The sequence below is a fragment of the Equus caballus genome, chromosome 1, assembly GCF_041296265.1.
Source record: "Equus caballus isolate H_3958 breed thoroughbred chromosome 1, TB-T2T, whole genome shotgun sequence".
Classification (NCBI taxonomy): domain Eukaryota; kingdom Metazoa; phylum Chordata; class Mammalia; order Perissodactyla; family Equidae; genus Equus; species Equus caballus.
In genome coordinates, this window is record NC_091684.1 from 41,436,726 (window position 1) to 41,460,675 (window position 23,950).

The following is a 23,950-nucleotide window of genomic DNA, read 5'->3' on the forward strand; positions in this document are numbered from 1 at the left end:
CTCTGGCATTTGCCTTGTTTCTCCACCTGTCTCCTCCTAATAATAACCTCAGGTAACTCTTATCCTTTATCCAAAACAAGCAAACAATTCGAAGACTAAAAACCAAACACTATCCCCAGATCTTGTCAAACTATCATCCTCCCTCTTTATATAAACTCTCAAAGAGAAGCCACTACTCCTTAACTCATAAAAATCTGTTATTATGAGGCTGACTTCTTAATGATCATTAGTTCTTAATGGTCACTAATGGTCATTTTCTACTATTTTCCTAGTCCCATCTTTCTCATTTTTTTTGCTGCCATTTTGAAAATTCCCTGCTTGTCATAGGACACACTCTCTAAAGATTTTCTCCTAACCTTACTGGCTGTTTCTTCTCTTCTTGTATCTGAAAAATTTGATCTTAGCTATCCCCTCTTTATGTCAATCCTATCTACTGCAGTATTTTAATTATCAATCTTATATAGCAACTCCAAAACCTGTGTCTCTCAATATGACTTTATTGCCAACTCCCAGTCCAGAATTTCCAACATTTGGCTGGACATTTCTAGCTGGAAATCTCAGAAGCATTTAAAACACAACATATCCAAAAATTGAACCTTTCATATTCTTGCATGGACCAACCTCTGTTATTTCTGTCAATGATATTCACTATTTTCTCCAGCACCTGAGCCCAAAACGTCTTATACCACTACCACTGCTGCTATTGAGCCCTTACCATCTTCTTTGCATTGTTCTAAATGCTTTCATAAATATATAATTTAATACTCATAAAATATGTATTATTAGTAATACCATTTTATAGATGAGGTAAGGTCATATACCTTATAAGTAGTGGAACTGGACTTTACCCTAGCACTCCAACTCCGGAGTTTATACTCAACCACTATACTATCCTGCCATCTTCTTCCTGCTAGAGTGAAGGAAACAATCTGAGACAGCAAAGATATACATAGGGTTATAAAAAAGAGACATGAGGGAACCCCAGAGCTACAGCAAAGGTGCAGGCAGCAGAGTGGAGGTGGAAATTGGTTTATCAGTCAGCATATCAACTATGTGGCATATACACACATACATAAACGTGTGCACACACACAGATACAGTACACACACACTACACACAAAATGGAAGACAAACTACAGGTTAACCTCATTTAGAATACTCATATTTGATTCTTACACATCTATTCAGATGCCAAAAATCTAGATTTTGACTCTGAGATACCTCTCAAAATACCAGTTCTAGTTTTCTGTGGCCATTCCAGTTCAGTCACCTCTTACAATTTAGCAATAGCCAACTGACTATCATAGACTATCAGCCTATGATTTATCTATTCTCCAATCTATTTTTTACACCACTTTTGGACTAATTTTAGAAAAGTATAAGATTAATCACATTACCAATTAATTCAAAGTGTTAAAGGGTTTCCCAGTGTCTATACAAATAAGAACAAATTTATCACACACTATAGTTGCATAACAACATAAAAATACAGCCCAATCTATTTTCTACTCTTACCTCTCACAACTCCCTTGCACATAGTCTTACTTCGGGCCAAACTGAAGTGTTTAATTTCCCCCATATTATACTTTGTCTTTTTAAATATGCTATCTTTATCAAGTTAAGGTAGAAGGACTATGCAAGCAGTCACCTGGGCAGTTTTATATATTTTCTAACACCTGGACCAATTTAGATAACATAATTATTTGATGCTTCAAGTGATAGCAGTCACCTGAAATACAATTAAGACCAGGAACTTCTTGAGGGCCCCTCCACATTTTTATTCTTGGATGGTCTATTCAGATTTTGTATTTCACCTTGAAGCATTTATGAAAACATGTTCATTGAAAATTGCCTGTTTCCCATTGAAATTTTCAAATTTATTAGCACAGACCTGAATATAATTTTTAATGTCACCTCTACACTGTAGTTTTATCTCCTTTCTCAAACTTACCATTTAATTTTTGTTTTCCCCCCCTTTTCTTTTTCCTTTGATTGGCTTTAAAAGAGATGTATTGATTTTACTGGCATTTTCATACAATCGGTATTTGTATTTATTAGTTCAAATAGTTTACTGTTTGCTAACTCACGAATTTATATTTTCACCTTTATTAAACCCTCTCTCCTAACTGTTATTATCTTAATAATCTCTAATATGAATTTGTATTTCCTCATTGACCCAAAATTATTTAAGTAAGTGGTTTTAAATTTCCAAATGGTTGACTCAGTTTGATTAAACTTTTTTTTTAAATCTCTAGTTCTACTGAATTGTAATCAAGGAATGGGGTTTACATATTTCTACTTGGAGGTGAGATTTTCTTTGTGTTTGGCCTAATGAATTATTAATCTTGGTAAAGGCTTTGTGAACGACCAAAACAAAAAAGGAAATACATCTTATAAGCTATTTTTTATTATACTATTAAAGCCATCTATATATCCTCTTATTTTGTACCTTCTTGATCTTAAAATATATTAAAGATTCCTGCTATCATTGCTTTTCTGTCACTTTTTTTCATTTCTTGCAGCTTTGCTTAATATATTTTGATGTTATGTTTAGCACATAAGAGTTCCCAACTGCTAAGTCTTCAGTGTGGAGTGTACCCTGAGTTAATATATAACATTCTCGATCCAATTTTATGCATTTTGCTGTTAATGTACTTTGCTACTAATATCCTGTTACCTGCTTTTGAAATCTACATTTGCCTGATGTATCTTTAATGAACTTGTTTTATGTAAATCTCTTGTATAAGATTAATCTCTCAAAATACAGAGACCTAAAAAATATAGGTTATACACATCTTTCAAAACTAGAATACTGGCATAATACTACCAGACCAGAATACTACCTAGATACCACAAGATACGTAATGTTTTGTTCATATTCTGTGTGTCAGTACTCTCAGATCAGCTTCTCTAAGATGAATTCACAGTCTAGATTCCTCAGTTAAAAACGTAATTTTCTACTTCAGTAAACTTTTCACTGGCACTTTTAAACTCAGAAATAATGTAAATGTTTTAACATAATAGTGTTTGCTTGAAGCTTGGAAATCCACATTTCATAATGATCACAATAAGATTACTACAGGGAAGTAATTCAACAAAGGAAGAAATATGGCTTTTAAAAATAGCTATTACTGGGGCCAGCCTGGTGGCACAGTGGTTAAGTTGGCATGCTCCGCCTCAGCAGCCTAGGGTTAGCAGGTTCAGATCCTGGGTGCAGACCTACACACCACTCATGAAGCCATGCTGTGGCAGTGTCCCACATACAAAATGGAGGAAGACTGACACAGATGTTAGCTCAGTGCCAATCTTCCTCACCAAAAAAAAAGAAGCAGCAGAAGAAGCAGCTATTATTACAATGACAACATACAATAGTAGGTATTATATAAGCTATGTGCCAGACATTTTACATATATCCCTAATACTAAAACAACTTTACAAGACAGATATTAATACCTCTATTTTAAGGATAAGGAAACAGTCCCAGTGCACATAATCATCCTGTCCAAAATGAGGATCTGAACCAAAATGTGTCTGATTGTAAAACTTTTTACTCCTTCTGTCCTGGGTTTTACTAATAGTACACATACCAACTATGTGATCTGAAAGACATCACAACCTCTTTGACCTCATTTTTCCCATCTATGAAGTATCTCTAAAGTTTAGAGTACTGTAGTGCTTCAGTTCTATGAAACTAATTAGAGTAACATATTAAATAGTAGTGCATGAACCACAGAATCTTTAAGAATAATATGAAGCAGGCAATTGGTATTTTTCTCTCTGTGCAGCATCCTTTCCCCTCAGATGCTATCATTCTCTCTGTGGTTTGGGGGTGAGGGTGGGGGAGCTATTCTTATGCTTCAGATATTTGCCCCAAGCCTCTGGCCAAAATGTGTGGTATAGGGATGGGTACACGCCCTAATCCAAGTAAATCAGAACCTAATCTAGGAATTTTTCTCAAACTGTAGCTCTCTTCCCACTGTAGTTACTAAAGCAGCCAAAATGTAAACCTGGAGCTATTAGGAGTCATACCTTGCCATTAATTGCAGAGAGCCTGCCTGAAAATAAAAGTATATACAGAGGAAAGGAGAGACTTGAGCTAAAGAGATTCCTGACATTTGCTAAGCATCCACATCCAGGCCAGAGCTTTCAGGGTTATATAAGCCAATAAATACATCCTTATGTTTAAGCTATTTTGAGTTGGGTTTCTGTCACTTCAAACTGAAAGAGTTCTAATACGTTACAGTACAGCTACTTTTTTTTTAAGTTTCTATTTCTATTTTGTGGATCAAAATAGTATGGACAGGAGAACATGGTACAGTAGAAAGAATAATGGATTTGAGGTTAGGAGATATGACTTTGAGTTATTACACAAAGAGATTAAATGACCTGGGACAGATTGATCTTTACAGATCTGTTTTATCATTTATATTAGAATGGGTCTGAACTAAATAATTGCTAAGGTCTTTCTAGATATAAAAATCTTATAATTTCATGACTATATAGATTGAATAACAGGCTTAAATACTGTATATTAGAAGAACACAGTTTAGCCCAGGAGAATTAATGTGTTAGAAAAAATAAGAATGTTATATTAGTTTTTTTAAAGCTGAAAAAGAGGATAATTATAGTTTATTTTGTTTTAAATGGAGAGAAAATGAGAAGATTTTATTAGGTTACTATATGTGGAAATTTAGTAAATAGACTAGAAAAAAAATAACCTGATTACATGATTAGGACATAAGAATTCATTCCTCAGAAAAACCAGAAAATTTCCACTTCTTGAGATCACTTAAAGTTAATATTTATTATTTCTAGAAGATTTAAGTCTTCATTAAAAATAAGCTAACGCTGGGGCTGGCCCAGTGGTGCAGCGGTTAAGTGCGCACGTTCTGCCTTTGGCGGCCCAGGGTTCGCTGGTTCAGATCCCGGGTGCAGACATGGCACCGCTTGGCCAGCCATGCTGTGGTAGGCGCCCCACATATAAAGTTGAGGAAGATGGGCACGGATGTTAGCTCAGGGCCAGTCTTCCTCAGTAAAAAGAGGAGGATTGGCAGCAGTTAGCTCAGAGCTAATCTTCCTCAAAAAAAAAAAAAAAGCTAACGAACTCGAACAGAGATTATAATATATTGGAACTTTATCTCTAATAATTGCTTTGAAAACAACAAAAAAAAGAAAATCAAAACCTCGAAGTTTACTCCTAAAAGTTTAATCAAAGAAAATAAATAATGCTTACTTTACCTGTCACCATTCTAGAAAAGGGTTGAGGCAAGGAAAAAAGAGAGAAGTAGCAGATTCTGGGTAAGCTTGTCAAATACTAAAGTTTGCCTCTTTAAATTCAGAAATTTGGGGAATCTTTCCAAAATACATGCATACCAGCATTCATAGGATGTTTTAACTCTTTATTCATAGTTTACAATAAATAGTGTGAGTTATCGATTATAATTCTGAAAGATAAGTGCAAATGCAGACACTGTGACGCATAGGACTTGATGGGAACCAAGCCTAGGAGCTGCCCTGCACCAAGCTTTCTTGGAGAAGGAGAAACCATTGATAGCTTGTTTTAAAAGGATTTGCCACATGTTCATAAAGCAAAGGTATCAAATATTCAAAGGAATGACTCTTAGGGAAGTGTAACATAGTTGCCTTCTTGTAAATTATTGAATAAAAGATAGAAGGAGTCTTCCTTTTCTCAAACAGTTATCCCATTCTAAGAAAAAAGATTTTCTTTATAGGAGGTATCAGTTGTACTTTGACTTCTCCACAACATTCAAAACTTAAAGTATAATTTGGGCATTACTAACCAATGGCATGTTTTATGGTCAGCTGGCACCACCACTTGCTATCTAATTTACACCAGGCCTGCTAAGGAAATGTCAAGACTCTGTGCCAGATTATTTTGAGGAGAGTCTCTGCAAAGTCTACAAAAATTCTTCACCAACTCATGGCAACTGGCTCCTTTCTTCAAAAGAAGAGAGAGGGGATGGGGCTAGGAGGAGGAGAAACAGAAAAAGGAGAAGAAGAAATATTCTGCTCCTATATCATTGTCACCAGAACACAATTTTCTTTAGCTTTTTAAAGCTTCTTTATAACTAAAATTAAGGATACAAGCAAAACAACATTGAAGACTTCTAATAAAACTGATCCTACACAAACTGAAAAATTGATAAAATTTATGTATCTCTTGTAATAGTGGTTTACAATTACACAAATGTAAATCTACAGACTCAACCTAAAAGGAGGTATTAGCAAGAAGATACATCTACTAGCAGATGTATCCAGAATAAAACTACTTTGGATAATCAATTATATTTATTATAAGATACTTCTCTGGAAGAATTCCACAGTTGCAGGACAACAGCTTTACTATGCACAGCTAAGTTTTCCTATGATGAAATTAGTTATATTCATTATAAAGGTTAAAAACATATTGTTTCACTAGCACTCTAACCATTAGGTGAACGTGATATATTTGAAAGCTTTCAGACAATTAAGTTTCAAGGATTTAAAGGGAGCCTGCAGTATTATATTTATAAAACCAACAACTTCAAGCCGTCCTTATTCCACTTAAGTCAGGGGTCATTAAATGCCCTACCATCTGTAAAGAAGGGTATAAACTGAGGAGTCTTGTAAAAATAGGCCAATTTCATCAGTATTGCATGACCTTTCAGGAGAGCTTGACCCTGTACAGAAATTAATTCTGAACAGTCTCAAAATTCTTTTGAAGTTTCAGGATTTGTGGAGTTGATAGCGTAGAAAGAAGTTCAACAGTGTATCAAGGGATTCAAATTTTACTCTGAATGTTGTCATTAACTGTTTGAATAATCTTGATCAGAGCACTTCATCTTTCTGGGCCTCAGTTTTATCATCTACGAAATAAGAAAAATTCCTGCAAAAAATGTTTATAATCTTATGACTTTTATCCACTATATCTAGCTTTCTAATTTTGTTTCAACCTAAAAGGCACATGGCACCATTTAGCAAAATGTAGCTTTGTCAACAGATGTCAATATCTGCTCATAAATTTCTTTTTGCCTTTTTAAATATACACAGGGATAAAATTAGGAGCACATCAGGATACTCCTTTAGACCATGTGAATAATTCATCCAAAAAATGGTCTAGGTCTATTAATTAATCATGAGCAAAGCACAGCAGATCTCAATGATTTATTTTGACTCCAAGATGCTAAAAGTGACCAATTTTGGCTAAATTACTTAACTTTGAGTCTTGATATCACATAACAGCTAAACATTACAATTGTACTGAGTACATCCTTAAGAGTATGTACAGAGCTCCATTTTCTTTTCTTTTCCTTTTGAGGAAGATTAGTCCTGAGCTAACATCTGTGCCCATCTTCCTCTACTTTATATGTGGGACGCCTACCACAGGATGGCGTGCCAAGCAGTGCCATGTCTGCACCCGGGATCCAAACCGGCAAACCCTAGGCCGCCGAGAAGCGGAACGTGCTTAACCACTGCACCACCAGGCCGGCCCCCAGAGCTCCATTTTCTACCAGTCCATTATCTTTCACTTGGGGGAGACTCCAACCTATAAGAGGATGGAGAATATGCTGTGTCTAGCGCAGTTCTGTTGATGATGTAGTTACTACTTTATTCTGCCACATGACACCACGGGCTTTACATTTTATTTTCATAATAGTTGTCTTACTAGCTTTTCACTCTGGCCCCTATTTCACAACAACATCCCATGGGGCTTGCCATTTCATCAAATCACCTCTCCTCACCTCTACAGAGAAATGGAACTAACAATACCACCAGATCGTGATGACTAAAATATCTTCCCACTGATAAACTGAAATATGTCCTCACTTTTTGATTATGGAGACTTCTCTTGGATCTAATTTAAACTGGAAATAGAGAAAATAAAGAATAATAAAGTTTAAGTAAGTATCCTTGAGTTTTACTTTCCTCTCTGAACATGATAGGATGGAATATCCCAAGCACTTCTTACATGGCTAGTTCTCACTATCAGAAACATTTAGCCAACTATCCTGAAAAGCACCTGCCTCAAACAAGGTATGCATGCATGTTTGGGGGTGGGTGTGTATAAGGAGGAATGAGGGGGGAAAAGAGAGAACATGTGAGAGTGAAGCTTAGTTAGAAAAGGCTAGACCCTTATAAAAACCTTTATTTGCTCGCACCTCAAAATCCTTGATTAAAGCACGCTACAAAGCTGATGGATGTAATGCCAAACAAAAAAGTCATACAGTTGAACGTGGTGAATCCAAATATCTTAGATATGGTCAAACATATTTGGAGTTTGCAACAGAAAAGTAAGACTGTTAAATAGTCTATCAAACAATTTTATCCATTCCCAAAGAACTGACCTTTTTTTCTAAAACTATGAAGGAGGTCATGAAAGGATTAGAAATACCACTTCCCTTCAGCATATGACTTCTCACTTTAGCTAGCTACTAGTTTTCATCAAATGCATGCATGGTGACACAATCAAAGAATAATTCCTATTTTGGAGCCCTTTTAGGAAACTTCAGGGGACATTAACATTTTCAAAATGGTGAAGTGTCTCTGCCAAAAAAAACTTCTCCTGAAGAAATCTCAGTATTCTGTAGACACAGAGTACACCTTAATGCCTGGCAAAACATCTGGTTTTGCTGCTTTGGTAAAGACAGAAGCTCTGCATGTCACTGTGACTCACTGCTTTGTTCATCAGTATGCAGTGGGATGCAAGACTATACCATCAATCCTGAGAGAAATCTTATCTATTGTTGTGAAAGTATTCTACTCTTCATGAGTGCCAAGCCTTGAATCATAGCCTATGCAATAGGATTTGTCATGAAAAATCTACTGTTGTGAAAGTTGCCAAATTCATGAAAGCCAAGACTTTCAATCAGGGGCTTCTCAAGAGGTTTTGTCAAGAAGTGGGAGAACTATGAAATTCTTTGCTACACATAAGTTCACTGGCTTTCAGAAGACAAATTCTACAGCCAGAAATTTAACTGCTGTTAGATGGATAAAATACAAACTCAATTATACAGTTTAACTCTTGAACCTTAAAACTAAAATGTGGAATCATAATCCTTTCCTTCCTTAACAATAGCATTATGTCAAGATCTTGCCAACAATGATCTCATTAACTAAAAGGCAAAGAAAATGATGCAACATGAATTTATCTGGAGAGTTTTAAAGAATTTTTATTTCTCGACACAAGCCTACTTCCACCTGGCAAAAAAATCTAGAGATTCCATTTGCTCTTTCATTCTTTCGTGAGATAGGGTTTTCAGCACTTGTTTTTGTCAAAATTGATTGAATATCAAAGATGGCATAAAAGTTCCCAAGTCAAAGACAATGGCATAGTTTCAATACGTCATTTGAAAGCTAATAGTAACCTTTTCATTAAAATTTACTACTGAACAGAACTAAAGTTTAATTTTGGTTAATTTGTACCACTTAGATTTATTTATCACTCTCAATTAGTGGCCACTGATTTTTGCAGGGAAAAAAATGAGACATATTTCTTATGAAAGTGTCCTTTACATTCTACATTAATAAAAACAATTTTCAGTGCAATTAAAAGCTATAAGCAAAATTTTATCTTCTTCTATACCATGCCCATTTTTTGTGGGAGAATATTCCTAGCTTTCATCATATTTTTAAAAAGTAGATAACAAACAGTTCAAGAGCCCCTGGCATAAGTCTAGCGTTCTGGCTCCACATTATACAACTTTTATAGTTTTATTTTACATCTTTTTTTTTTTTTTTTAAAGATTTTATTTTTTCCTTTTTCTCCCCAAAGCCCCCCGGTACATAGTTGTGTATTCTTCGTTGTGGGTTCTTCTAGTTGTGGCATGTGGGACGCTGCCTCAGCGTGGTCTGATGAGCAGTGCCATGTCCGCGCCCAGGATTCGAACTAACGAAACACTGGGCCGCCTGCAGCAGAGCGCGCGAACTTAACCACTCGGCCACGGGGCCAGCCTCTTATTTTACATCTTTTTACCTGACTTCTTTTCCACTACCAAAATGTCTGCTGCTCATCAACCTCTTTTAAATTTCTACCACTGCTTCTGTGACTGTATTTTACTTTGACCCATTTCTCCATTCACTCTCTTTGCCTTGTGCTGTCCTGCATTTATTCACCTAAGTGTAGAACAAATTACCTTCTATAATTTTTAACAAGTGAAAACAATTGTATCCCTCTACATGATGAAACGATGAACCAAAGTAAACATCTCATGACTTCTGCTCTGGAATTCACTCCAGTGAATCCTCCCAGGGTGCACACAGTATACGGAAATGTAAGGCAATCTATCATAATCAACATTCACCAAAACCATGCAATAATGTAAGATTCAATTTTGTAAAATATAACAAATAAATAGTACTTTGGTATCCCTAGATATAATTCAAAAAGATAAATAAAACAAGAAATGAAGAATTAAAGGAACCAGGAATCAATGCAACTACCCAGTTCAAAATGATGATCAGTTACGTTTCTGTTTTGAAGTTGAATTAAAAAGAAATTAGCTTAAGGGCTGGCCCAGGGGCACAGTGGTTAAGTTTGTGGCCTGGGATTCACCAGTATGGATCCTGGGCTGGGATCTAGACATGACTTATCATGCTGTGGCAGGTGTCCCACATATAAAACAGAGGGAGATGGGCACAGATGTCAGTTCAGGGCCAATCTTCCTCAAAAAAATGAAAGAAAGAAATTAGCTTAACCTGGAAGAGAACCTTCCTGATTTCAAAAATTATTAAAACTAGAATAAATTTTTCACATAAAGTTGTGATGTCTCCCTCAATAGAGCTCTCTAAATCAGTTTTTTCATCTACCTGGAGTGGTTTGGATTTCTTCCTTCTTGGAGAAAGAAAAATACACAAAATCTCTTTATTAGAAATATAAGCACATTCTGTCATACTTACCATCCAAAGAATTGAATCCCTTGAAAATCACTGTAAAAGTTCTCCCAAGAGTTCACTTTTTGCTTTCACATGTACTACATAAATTAATTTCGTCACTGATTTTCAACATAGTCTTTAGTCTTCTGAATAAGGGAAGAACCTCTGACTAATCTTAATTATAACTACATTTAAGAATATTCATATCAAAGAGTAATCTTTATGTATTATAAAAGTAAAGATCACACTTTACTAGGTAATGGCATCTAAGTTATTATCCAAAGACATTTTATTCTCAAGCAAGCTTCAGAAATATCAAGCTTACTTTTGATCATAGTGCTGTTTTTTAAACGCTTTGTAAGAATTTTATGAGACCAAACATGAAACACAGTTAAAGAGTAAGATCTGCTGGTACAATATGAAAATGCTAGCATGAACGGAAAAATGGAACGAATCAGTCATTTGCTCACATGAAAGTTAAGGTAGTTAACTGATTTAAATGTTTAGAAGAAAGAAATAAGGGTTACAAACTATCTTTTGTAAAAATTTGTTTTCCAATAAATTCTCAGATCTAGGAAGAGGAAAGAAAAAACATCAAATATGACTTACCTTTTTATCTCTGGTCCTTACTTCTCCATAGAAATCTAGGGCCTCCTGTGCCTTTAAAAACTTGCCCCGATGTAACAAATATGCACAAATCATTACACCAGTTCGTCCCTTTCCAGCTTTACAGTGAATTGCTGCAACATGATTGTCATCTTCACTTAGCCATTGGTCAAGATCTTCACAAAAGGGTTTGATAAGTTCTAGCTGTGGTGGATTATGATCTTCAAAAGGATACTGTGCAACTGTGGTAAAAAGATAATCTCAAATTAAGAAAAAAATCTCTCCTGAATTGTTTATTAAAAGTAGGTTAACTTTAGGAATGCTGCGTATAAGTTTAACAGATATTTAAAAGAAAAACTGAACTCCAGAGAAAAATAATTTATTGTCTGATAATTTTCTAATTTTTGAATAGAAAATAAGAGTCCCATTAATTCTCAAAACTCATCCATTAGACAGGGAAGCCAAGTATTATTTTCCCTACTCTATGAAGGAGTACATTGTGCTATGCAGAGGTAGCAAAGGTCACAACACATAAGACATGGAGGTGAACTCAAAATGAAATGTCACATGGGCCTCTTGTTATGGCTTTCAATGCATACTCTAACAAAAGGAGAAATAACACTTAGAATATTGCATCACCACAAAACATATATTCCAAAGAAAGTACAGATTACTAATAAATCAACGGAAAGGATGGCATTTTACACTTCATATAATAAAAATGCTAACTGTGTTATTTTAAAGATGGTCTGGCAAATGGTAGCGCTGTATACACGACTTTAACAGCATTTACAAAAGAAACTGGAAAAATCACTTATGAAAGTATATAATTGCAGTAAAGTTTATCAAATGAAGTTTCAGGTCTTTTCACATGAGTTATTAAGAACTCAAAACTTCTCTGTTACCTATAGTCAGAGTTAAGTTTTTTTAATTTGTCTAGAAATAGGACTTTAAATATATTACTACTAAATTTTATCTTATTGATCTGTGCCTTGGTTCCACTCTATTAGGACCCTTAAAAATCACAACTGACATCCAATTGTACCAAATTATCCTCTGTGTCATCTAAATATGTGAAAAATATGTCTTATATCTTCAACTAAGTCATTCATAATGTGGTATACAATACAGTAAATTAAGTCCTTTGGTGTGACAGGAGAGCTCTTCAGGCAGACAATGACTTCCATCACACGGAGTCACAGGGACAGCTTTCACTTAGTATCATCTGCCTGACTGTACTATCATTCCATCTTCAGTTCTCCAGTGGCAAACAAAAACATCCAGGAAAACCTGTTAAACATCTACTTAAAGCTAGATAAACCTTGACTAAAACATGCTTTGCCTAGTAAGCAGGAGTTTTAAATTCACGAAAAGAGAACGATTCTTAGTGAATCTATACTGGCTCTCAGCTATTAGTGCTTCTGAATTCTCAAACCAACTCTGTGAAAGTCCATTCTGGATTTTCAGGAGGGATCAATCGCAAATACATCAATCTTTATTATAACTCGTGGCACCCACTTTCTCTTTTTCACTATCATAGCAGCAACTGCCAAGCTTCTCAACTCCCCCCACTTCTCTTACTGCTCAAGGGGTTCCACAAACACAAACGAAAGTTTTTGTGGGCTCTGAGAAACAATTTACTATACTTGGAAAAGAACTCATTTGAAGCAGTTCCCTGCTCTCATCTGTCAGGCTCCTTGTATCCACATCTGTTATACCCTTTTCCACCTTTTAGGTCACGCTCCTTGCCAGAGTTAAGTCGTTCTGCTTTCTCCATGCAATCTCTTACTATTACATCCTAATTCTTAGTCTATTCTTCAATTTAGTCTTCCTAATACTACCAGTTGGTTTATATGATACTTGTTTTCTAAAATACAACAGCAAAGTTAAATTTATTTTTCAAATTTTCTAAGATTATCTTTTTAAGATAAATATTTATCTCACTTAATAATCAAGAGTATTCATTACTGCTGTGACAGTAAGACTTAGTCTACTGGTTTTCAGTTATATAACATAATACTGTACATTTATACCCACCTCTGCAGTTAAATTTGGCGGTATCATAATGTCTTTCAGCACATCTAAAAGAAAAGTTTAAATGTGAAATAAAGTTATCTTTTGCACCTGAGGAAAAAAGTATAATAGTAACAAACGTTTTCTGAACCTTTATAATGTACCAGGCATCATGTTAAGTGTTTTATATTAACTATTTCTTTCACTTCTAAGAATCCTATGGAATTATACTGTTATTATTCCCACTTCACAAATAAAGAAACTGAGGCTTAAAATGTCAAGTGTATGTAATTAGAGTTTATACATTTGCTTACAAAACTTGTGATGCCACTAATATACAACAATGCAAATTTAGCTGCATCTAAATTTTCAAATTTTCTTTATGGAAATGTTGCATGCTAATGGAATTTATTTTTTATTTCACATGTGTAAACAACCAACTAGTTTCAATATTATCTTTACCCCACAGTTGAGCATACACAGTTCTCAAACTATTATTTAAAAAGATGTATATTAAAAATAGTAACATTATAAGGGCAAAGGAAAAGTAAAGAAAGAAACTGAATGATGCCAATCTATTCAGACAACACTTACTAAATTTTTTTAAACCAGACCTTTCTCTCTTTAGATAAGCCAAAGGTCATCTTTTTCAAGACTCTCTCAGGTTACAAGCTTTAATTGAAGTCTGAGAGTAATGAAAGAGTAATAAGCAAAATGAATACAGAATAGTAAAATGTTGAGTCATTATTACTTAGAGCATGCTAAAATTTCTCTTTTTAATAGTAGTGACATGTTTGTTATCATGCACTGCCTTAACTCATGATTAACAGGCCAAGTTTATAGACATTAATAGGCTCAGAAAGGGATCCTATACATTAGTTTGTGGTCAGCAGCAAAAGTGCTGCTGGTCAGCTGGTAACTCCAACTACTAACCAAACCAGATTTTTAAAACATTATTTAGACTAAAAACTTAGCATTGTGAAACAAATAAAGATCCACAGTCCCTTAATCCACAATTCCAAAATCCCTAAAGTTTCAAACATCTAACATTTTCCCTTAAATTTACGGCAAACTCAATTGCAACAGAACCTGATCTCAGTTTACAAGATTGTACGTAGCCCTTAGAGAGAGGAGTCAAACATTTCATTTTAGGTACTGTTCCAAACCCCACTGGGGTGTTACGTAATACAAAGTATATGCTTCTGTGTTACTGTTCTAAACACTGAAAAGTTCTGAATGCTGAAACACAACTGACCCCAAGAGTTTCAAATAAGCAACTGTTAAACTGTATTTTACATCTAGAAATCCTGAAATTACGTGTATAGTTTCTCTACCTTAAACAGTTTCAAACCCAAATCCACAAGAAGGTTGAACTAATTATGAACAAACTGCAATCCACTAGTTTCTAACTGGTGAAACATGAAATAAATCAACTTTCATGTTACCACTCAAAACAAAGCCTTTCCAAAGCTCTAGTACATTATAATTTAGTATATTGAATTTCGCTAGAAGAAAAGCTTATTTAGTAATAACATATGCACATATATGCATCCTTGCTAAATAGCTTCATACTTACTCATATAAAAAAAAAATGACAGGTAGGAAGAAAGGGAGTGACCAAGAAAATAGCACATCTTACACCTTCTTTGGTACAGATTAAAGAAGAGACATGGTCAATAGTGATGAACCCATAATGGAATATTTTATAAAGAATCATGTAAAGATAGGGGCTTAGGAGGTGACAGAGTAGCTATAAGGTAGGAAACAATTCTAAGAGGTTGGTCTCATGACAGCACAGCAAAAAATAAACATTTTGAGTTTCATGCAGCTTTAGTTCTCTAAAATTGTCACGGTTTCTCAGCTCAAAATGTTTGGTTTGACAAACAATGCGTAAGACTACCTTCATAAACTAATTCTCAAATATTACTAAGAGGAAGAAATAAAGGGAAAGTGGAAATAATGAGCTACTAAATATCTACTAGATGTGCACAGCTTACAAAGAAGTTTCCATGTTCTTTTGATTCATCCTCACAACCATATGATAATAGTTACTGTATCTCCCTTTGGTATATGAGAAAGCTAAGATTTAGAAGAGCATTAAAAAACTTGCCCCAAACCACAATACGTAAATGGAAAAACCAGGACTCAAGCCTAGTACCTCTAGTTACAAAAGTCAAACTTTTTCCACTACTGCTCCATACTTCCACTTACAATAAAAAATAGAAAACAGTTTTAAAACCAAAAGCAATAACAAATTTTAGTCACAGTCAGCCTTGCTACAAGAATAATACTTGCCACAGAAGACAGAACCAACAAACAGTAATAATGAAAAACATGAAAAAGTTATAAAAATCTCTACAGTTATGTATAGGGAGTATGTGAGAACATATACTGGCACTAGTAGTGATGAAAGTGATCTGGGGAGGCGTTGATAGGGAAAGAATGAAGACTCTCATCTTAATTAAAACCTTCTCTGATAACGTTGTGGTTGCATGTGCGCGCACGCACACAAAGTTTCTTGTAAATTTTTTACAGTATTTTAGTGATAAAACAAGTCTCTCAACAAACCAAAACTAGTTGCACATGGGATTTAACTAAGACAAGTGTTAGGTAATCTAACCATTTATACTTCCTTAGAACTAAAACTCAAAAGATATCATTACTTTTTAATCATTACCTCACATTGGCTTATATGAGACAAGAGAAGTGAAGAGACACTGGAAGAGAGAGTTTTTAATGAAGCAGTAGACAGGAAGTGAAAAAGGAGATAAGATTAATAGGAAAAGCTTCCAGAGAAATGAGACTTGCCATAGAATCAGCTAGGAATGTAGGTCTCTTCTTTACTCTCTTCAGTGAAGCTATCCCTATCTTAAAAAAGAAAACTTAATAGAGCAAAATCAACAATAGCTAAAGGTTTACCACAAAATGATGGAGAGTTGTATGTCAAATAGAATATAGAATGAAATACAGTAAACTCTAAAAATTAGTATCCAGTGAACATTTAAGTTCCTCAAATGCAAGAACTATATTATGCCTTTATTCCCTATATCCCCCCCCCTTCCCTTATCCCCACCGGAGCACAGATTACACACAGGAACATACAAAAATGAAATACACAAATTTGCACAAAACAAACTAATTTACTAAGTATCAGTATACCTGAATTTGGTTAATGATATAAGACAAATTTTGCCCTTTCTTAAAATAACTTACTGAATGCTGAATAATACAGAGACATAAACAGATACAGTCAATTATTAGAAAGTGCACATTAAGAACTCTTCTTCATCCACATATGTCACAAATGCCATAAAAAGTTTAATATATTATTAAATACAGTATGTCTAGTGCAAATATTTTAAGATGTTTCAATTTATATGTTTGCAAAGATATATATCACATGTAATTAGTAACCTAAAAAATAAAAGAAATAAAATAGAAACATCTGCTGCTGGTCAGACTCACTTACCCAGAGCCAGAAATATAAGCATAGGTAGAAAGAAGGTGAAGAAGATTGAAAAGTGACATCAGAAATCAAAACATGCTATAACTTGGTAGTTCTAGAAACTTCTGAAGTAAGTAAAATTTGGGGAGGTTAAAACAAAGAAAACCAGAAAGGGAATATTGGCATAAATAGTGCATTGTCTGCTACCATAGGTACCTGTGTGACCTTGTTCAACTCACTTAACTTCTCTAGGCCTCAGATTCCCCATCTGTAAAATGAGAAGGTTGGACTAAATGATCTCTTTCAGGTACTTTCCAGTTCTGAAAGTCTATGATTCCATCAAATGGAGTGGGGAAGAGGAGTTAAAACCTGTGCACCAAAACTACTCTCAACTAAATATGAGACAGTTCATTAACTCAAGAGTCCAATGTTTGGAAATACAAAAACAAACAGGCAGTCAAGTTCCCAGGCTAACTCCCAAAGCCAGCTTTAATTACAATAATGTAAGTAATCCACAATACTGATAGTACGAGCCTAAATCCTAAATTCAGGAAGCAGGAAGCCACTGTAGTACAGGAATGAAAAGTATTTCCTTTCCTTTCTTTGGATACAATATTAAGCTCAAATAAAATTTTGAAAAAGATAGAATTTGTCTTTAGCATCTTTCTAACTTCCTTCCAGGACTCTTTAGATGCCCAAACTTGAGAGTCTAAGCCTGAAGTGACTCACTTAATGGATTCCAGCTTTTGACAATTCTTATCCTGTTGTTGTTTTTACTAACTTCTGAATCTAGTTATTCAAAAGGTACAAAGCTTTGTGGTTTTTATTTTCCTCTAGAGACACACTATGGCATTAGCAACAAGAGTTGTTGTAAGAGAGGTTAATCAGGAAAAGAGGATAGATGCATAGATCATGTGTAAGCTGGGGCCCACCTAAATTTGTTTCTATAACAGCTTTTACTGTCTTTTATCTTGTGACTTACTACCACCACACCCCCCCACACACCACACCAAAATCTGACCATAATGGTTTATTTGCCATATTCTAAACACTATCATGGCAGCAACCTTCTACGCCATTCTTTCTGCCTGTGATGCCTTTTCCCCTCCTCCTTGGCCTGCAGGTTAACCTCTATTGATTCTTTTCACGTCAGCTCAAACATGCCTTTCTTTATGAAACCCTCCCTACGGGAGGTAGTTACTATTTCCACTATTCTCTACACAGCTCTTTTCTATAATACTTTGTCTACCTTTCACATTACACTATAAGTTACCCGAGGACTGGAATTACATCTTATTCACCTCTGTACTGCCAACATGTTTTATAACGTCTAATATGTGGCAAGCACTCAATAAATGTTTGTTCATTTGCAAATCTGAGGAAATTAGTGAAAACTCACTAAGAGAAACAACATTGGCGTCTATTTCTGAGGTCTTATCAGAACAGAAAGATCACTAAATTAAAAAAGCAACCTCCTACCAGCCAACAAACAATCTTTGATCTTTCACACTTTTTGATGAAGTTTTAAATGCCCACCAAGGTAAAAAAACAATCTTTTTCTTATATTCTTATATTTGATAGAGAAGTGCTACAGAAATTATAACAGTAAATTAGTACACACAACTTTAAATGAAAATTTTTCCTATTGCATAATTTATGGATATCACACAGGAAAAATAAAGGCCAGGTAGAAAAATAACAAATTTTATATGACATTTTTTAAAAATTAGAAAATGGTCAATATTTTGGGAAGGAAAAAATTCTTCAAAGACAAAAATCGTGAAATATTTTCTATTTTTCTTTTGTTCTTTTTTTCCTTTTCACATCTCTACTCACAAAGTCAAAAGTAAAAACCAAAAGGTTAAAGATAAGGTCAGCCAGCTGTATCAAGTGGGCAATCCTTACAGCCATGCCCCAGACAAAAGAAACCACCCAACTCAACAATTTAGGTAACTTATTTACGTTACATACAGTTAGCAAATACTCTAACAGCTGTTTCCATCAACTGATCTAAAGACACAGAATAAACAAAATTATATTCACTCTGGAACATAGTTTCACAGAAGATGTCATTAATGCTTTAACAGAAGCTCTGCTGTAAATTACGCTTCAAGTCACCACATGGTTATGGGCTCAAAGATGGGCTAGATGCCAAGTCATTTAAGCAGATCAAGCAACGTGAATCTGTGCCAACATTGTTTTCCCTCATCACTACACTTTCTAAATGACCTAACAATGCTCTCAATCAGACTTCTTGAACTAATTGTTTTAGGAATACAATTCCGTTAAAATATATCTTTAACTCTACCTCATTCTAACAAGGAAATAACTTTCACTTAATAGTTATTTTAGAAGATATTTGCAAGCATACAAATAAGAAAACATACTTACAGATTGTATATCTTGTAATGGTTTTTATGCTTTGAATCCAAAAACCTTAAAACAAAACAAACAAACAAAAAGCCACCATTAACAAAAATGAGCTAACATTTGGAATTACATTAATATGATCGAGAAAAACTAAAAGACAGATTCTCTTTTTCCTAACCTCAAATACCATTTAAGAAAATAAATAAACTCCAACAAATATTCCCTCCATGGGTTTAAACCAGTAATCAGGTCATTCTTAAACAACTATTACATTACACAGATTTATACAATCTGAAGTAAAGCCAGAGCTTTCCATAAAATGAATATTTTCAAAATCATCTCACTTCAGCCTAACATAATTAGATTGAGTATTAAGAATTAACTTCTTTAAATGGTAGCATTAGCATTTAGCTCAAATTCACCTAGCTCACACAGAGTTGTGAGAAACAATCATGTGCAATCAAGTAATCTTAAAAATAACCCTGAAAATTCAGCCATCATTTTCTTTCAAACTAAAAACTTTTGATATTTAAAAGATGCAAGTAGTAACTATTAACTCTGCACAAAGTTTATTAACATTTTCACATATATATTGTCATTTGAACCTCACAAACATCTGAGAGATAGAGCTTAATCACATTTTACAGAGGGGGGAAGTATCAAAGAAATTACAGGAATTGCCCAAGGTCATACAGCTAATAAATCAAAGAATCAAGACCAAATATCATTCCCTCAAAACAGTTAAGAAGCTAAACAACAACAATTACAGCTAACACAAGCACTTACTACATGTATTGTAAGTACTTTATGTATATAAATGTGCTTAACCCTATGAGGTAGGTAATAGAAGGGTTAGAAAAGTATAAGGCTAAGGAAACAGAATAAAAAGACAAATGAAATACACAAGAGAAGACTTGAAAAAATTAGAGTCTAAGAGGTTCAACATTTGAAGAGGAGTTCCAGAGAAAGAATAGAAAACACAGGAGAAGAAATCCAAGACATAACTCAAGAAAAATATCCAAAACTGAAGGATGTGAGTTTCTAAACTGAAAGAGCACAATGAGTAGCCATCAAAATGATGAAAATAGACCCAAATAAAGGCATACATATCTTAGTGAAATTTCTGAATAGTAAAGAGACAAACATAAGACCCTAGAAGCTGCCAGAGAAGAAATAGGTTTCACAAAAAGAATTTGGAATCAGAATGACATCACCCTTTTCAATGGCAACACTAGCAGGTGGAAATCAATTGGGCAAAACCTTCTGACTTCGAGGGAAAATTATTCCCAGCCTAGAATTCCAAACCAAGACAGACTATAAATCAAGTGTGACTATATAATAAAGGCATTTTTAAAGTCTCAAATAATTTTGGTTCCCATATAGTCTCTCTCAGGAAGTTACTAGAAGATGTGGTCTACCAAAACAAGCATGGGAAACCATAAAAGAAAATGACAAGATTTTGGAACTAAAGAATCCAACTCAAGAGAAAGGAAAAGAGAATCCCCAGAATGATAGCGAAGGAACATCTCAAGTAGACAGTCATACAGCAAGCCTAGAGAACAACTAATCCAGATTAGGGCAGACGAGAAGCCTCCTGGAGATGATAAAATTCATATACCAAATGTGCTCAAACATGTCAAAAGATTATACAACTGGGGGCAAGTTTATGATTAATTAAAGCTAAGAACACAGAAATTAAATAAGTCAAAAAAAAAAAAAAAAAAAAAAAGGAGAGAGAGAGAAGGGACCAGCCTGGTGGTATAGTGGTTAAGTTTGCTACACTTTGGCAGCCCCACCTGGGGTTTGCACATTCAGATCCTGGGTGCAGACCTAGCACCACTCATCAGGCCATGCTGTAGCAGCATCCCACATAAAACAGAGGAAAATTGGCACAGATATTAGCTCAGGGAGAATCTTCCTCAAGCAAAAAGAGGAAGATTGGCAACAGATATTAGCACATGGACAATCTTCCTCAGCAAAAGAGAAAAAAAAGAGAGACAATTGTAACTCCAAGGAAAACAAAATGTGCAGGAAAAACCAATCATAATAAACTACATTGCTTAACTATTAATGGCATTTATCTAGTCATAATCACACAAAAATCCAATATTAATATGACATACATAATAGAAATAGAACTGACATATTTTTATGTGACACTACAGTGGCTCCAGATATGGAAACATTTACAATCGCACTTTAAAATTACCATAGTCATTAGACCTGCCAATAGATTGTTAATATTAATAACTATATTATTATATCACATTTTTTTAATATTTTCATAACTATTATAATCAAAACTAATGGGTATATTTATAATCCTATGAATTTTATTTTATGGATTTAAAATCACCTAAGAAGGGTATTCATAAGCTTCATCAGACTGCCAAAAAGGTTCATGGCCTAAAAGAAGGTAAGAACTCTTGCCAAGGGGCAAAGGGAAACAAAGAAAAGTAATTTTTTTTGCTGTGGGGGTGGTTGCTGATAAACCCTATAGAGTTATTTGAGTCTAATATTTCATGTGTACAAATTCCTTTTTTTAAAGTACACATTTAAGGTATGTGTCACGTTTTATGATTCTTTTTTTTAACCCATTACTTCAACCAAGAGAAGCATTGATTCTGCTAAGGAGACATCCACTGAACTACGAAAATACTACAGGGAAAAGTGGTGCGTTACACATCTTTTTGCTCCAGCCCCTTTCATCCTTCTTCATCTTCTACATTCCTGTACCTTTCTCAATTTCTACATTTGGATTTTTCTTGAAACTGAGATAAAATTTACATACAGTGAAATATGCAGATCTTAGGTGTACAATTCTATGGGTTTTATAACCATCTCAATCAAGATATATAGAATGCTAAGACCAACCCAAAAAATTCCCTCATGCCCATTTGTAGTCAAACCCCACCAAGCTCCCTACTAGCTAGTACTATTACCATAGATTAGTCTGGCCTTGTTCTTGAATTTCACAAAAATATAATTATATAATATGAATTCTTTTGTAACTGATTTCTTTTGCTTCATCTAACGTTTTTTCAGATTTATGCATGTTGTTACATGTATCACTAGTTCATTCCTTTTATTCTGAGTATTATTCCATTGCACAAATACAAGACCATCTGTTTATCCATTCTCTTTTGATGGATATTTGGGATGTTTACAGTTTGGGGACATTATGAATAAAGTGCCCAAACATCCTTGTGCAAGTCGGTTTGGAGACATATGCTTTCATTTCCCTTGAGTAAATAATAGCTAGGAGTAGAAGAAGTAGTAGAATAGCTAGGGTACATAGGGAAGGTGTACATTTAACTTTATAAGAAACTACTGAACAGTTTTCCAAAGTGGTTGTACCATTTCACAGTCCTACTAACATTTTAAGAGTTCCAGTTGCTCCACAGTCTCATCAACATTTGGCAAAATTTTAGCTCTTCCAATGGATATGAAATGGTATCTTATTGTGGTTTTAATTTTCATTTTCCTGATGCCTAATGATGATAGGCATATTTTCATTTGCTTAATAGACATTTTTATACCCTCTTTTGTGAAATGTCTGTTCAAGTCATTGGCTCATTTTTTTTCCAATTGGAGTATCTGTTTTTTATTAGTGATTTATAGGAGTCTTTTATATATTCTGAATACAACTCCTTTGTCAGATATATGTATTATAAATATTTGCTCCTTGTCTAGATTTGCCTTTTCATTTCCTTTTGACAATCAACAATTTTAAATTTGTATAAAGTCCAATATATCAAATTTTTCTTTTGTTTAGAACTTTGTATCCTCTCTTGAAAAATCTTTCCATACCCCTAGAGTTCATAAAGATATTCTCTATTTATACTTTAAGACTTTTCTTAGTTTGTACCTTAATTTGGTTGGAAATTTAGATAAATGCAAGCGTTGGAATAACCAAATCAAGCAAAATGATTTGAAGGACAGTGATTATAAAATTTACAAAACAACTCACTGCTACCTGCCATATCTTCTTCCATGGGTTTCTTTTGACAGAAAAAGAATAAGCAAGAAATGATCTGCAAAATACAATTTTCTCACAGAAAGCCTATAATGTATATGTGAGCAAAAAGAGTATTTTGGAGGATTAACAGTTCATTTTTAGTTCATTCTGAGTCTGGTAATTTTCAGTTTTGACTTCAAATACACAGACCAACACTATGTTAATAGTGATATACACATCCCATTGCTCAACTCCAGGGCACACTATTCACATGTGGCAATCCTGCATACACATTCAACTAGCATCTAAAGGATTGACAGGATACATACCAAAGTGGTCACAGCAGTTATCATGAGTTTTCAGGGAGAGATGGAGGTTTTTACTATTCACTTTCAACACTTCTGCAATTGTGTTGTTAAAACTTAAGCATATACTACTTTCAAAAGAAAAAAAGTTTTCTGTCCTACTGTATCTTCCAAGAATGTACAGAATTGAAGTTACATCACCCTATTTTATTGCCAAAAAGTAGGCTTGATGAGCTTAAAACGGAAGTCCAACTTCTTTTGAATACTTTTAGAGTTTACATAAAATTCATATTTTCATCTATTTTCAAATTGGAAAAAAATAAGAACCAGAGTTTTTTAATGTAACAACAGTGTTCTTTAAGAAATAGATTTAATGAGAAT

General features: G+C 34.4%; 1 protein-coding gene across 2 annotated transcripts in view; it reads right to left on the reverse strand.

Moving 5' to 3' along the window:
• The window catches only part of PTEN (phosphatase and tensin homolog), a 91,138-nt gene that overhangs the window by 21,386 nt on the left and 45,802 nt on the right, over nt 1-23,950 (reverse strand). The window contains 3 exon segments of one of the 2 annotated variants that reach the window (NM_001317260.2): nt 11,482-11,720; nt 13,516-13,559; nt 19,328-19,372. In NM_001317260.2, the coding sequence (NP_001304189.2) occupies nt 11,482-11,720; nt 13,516-13,559; nt 19,328-19,372 (328 nt within the window). 2 annotated transcript variants of the gene reach the window in all.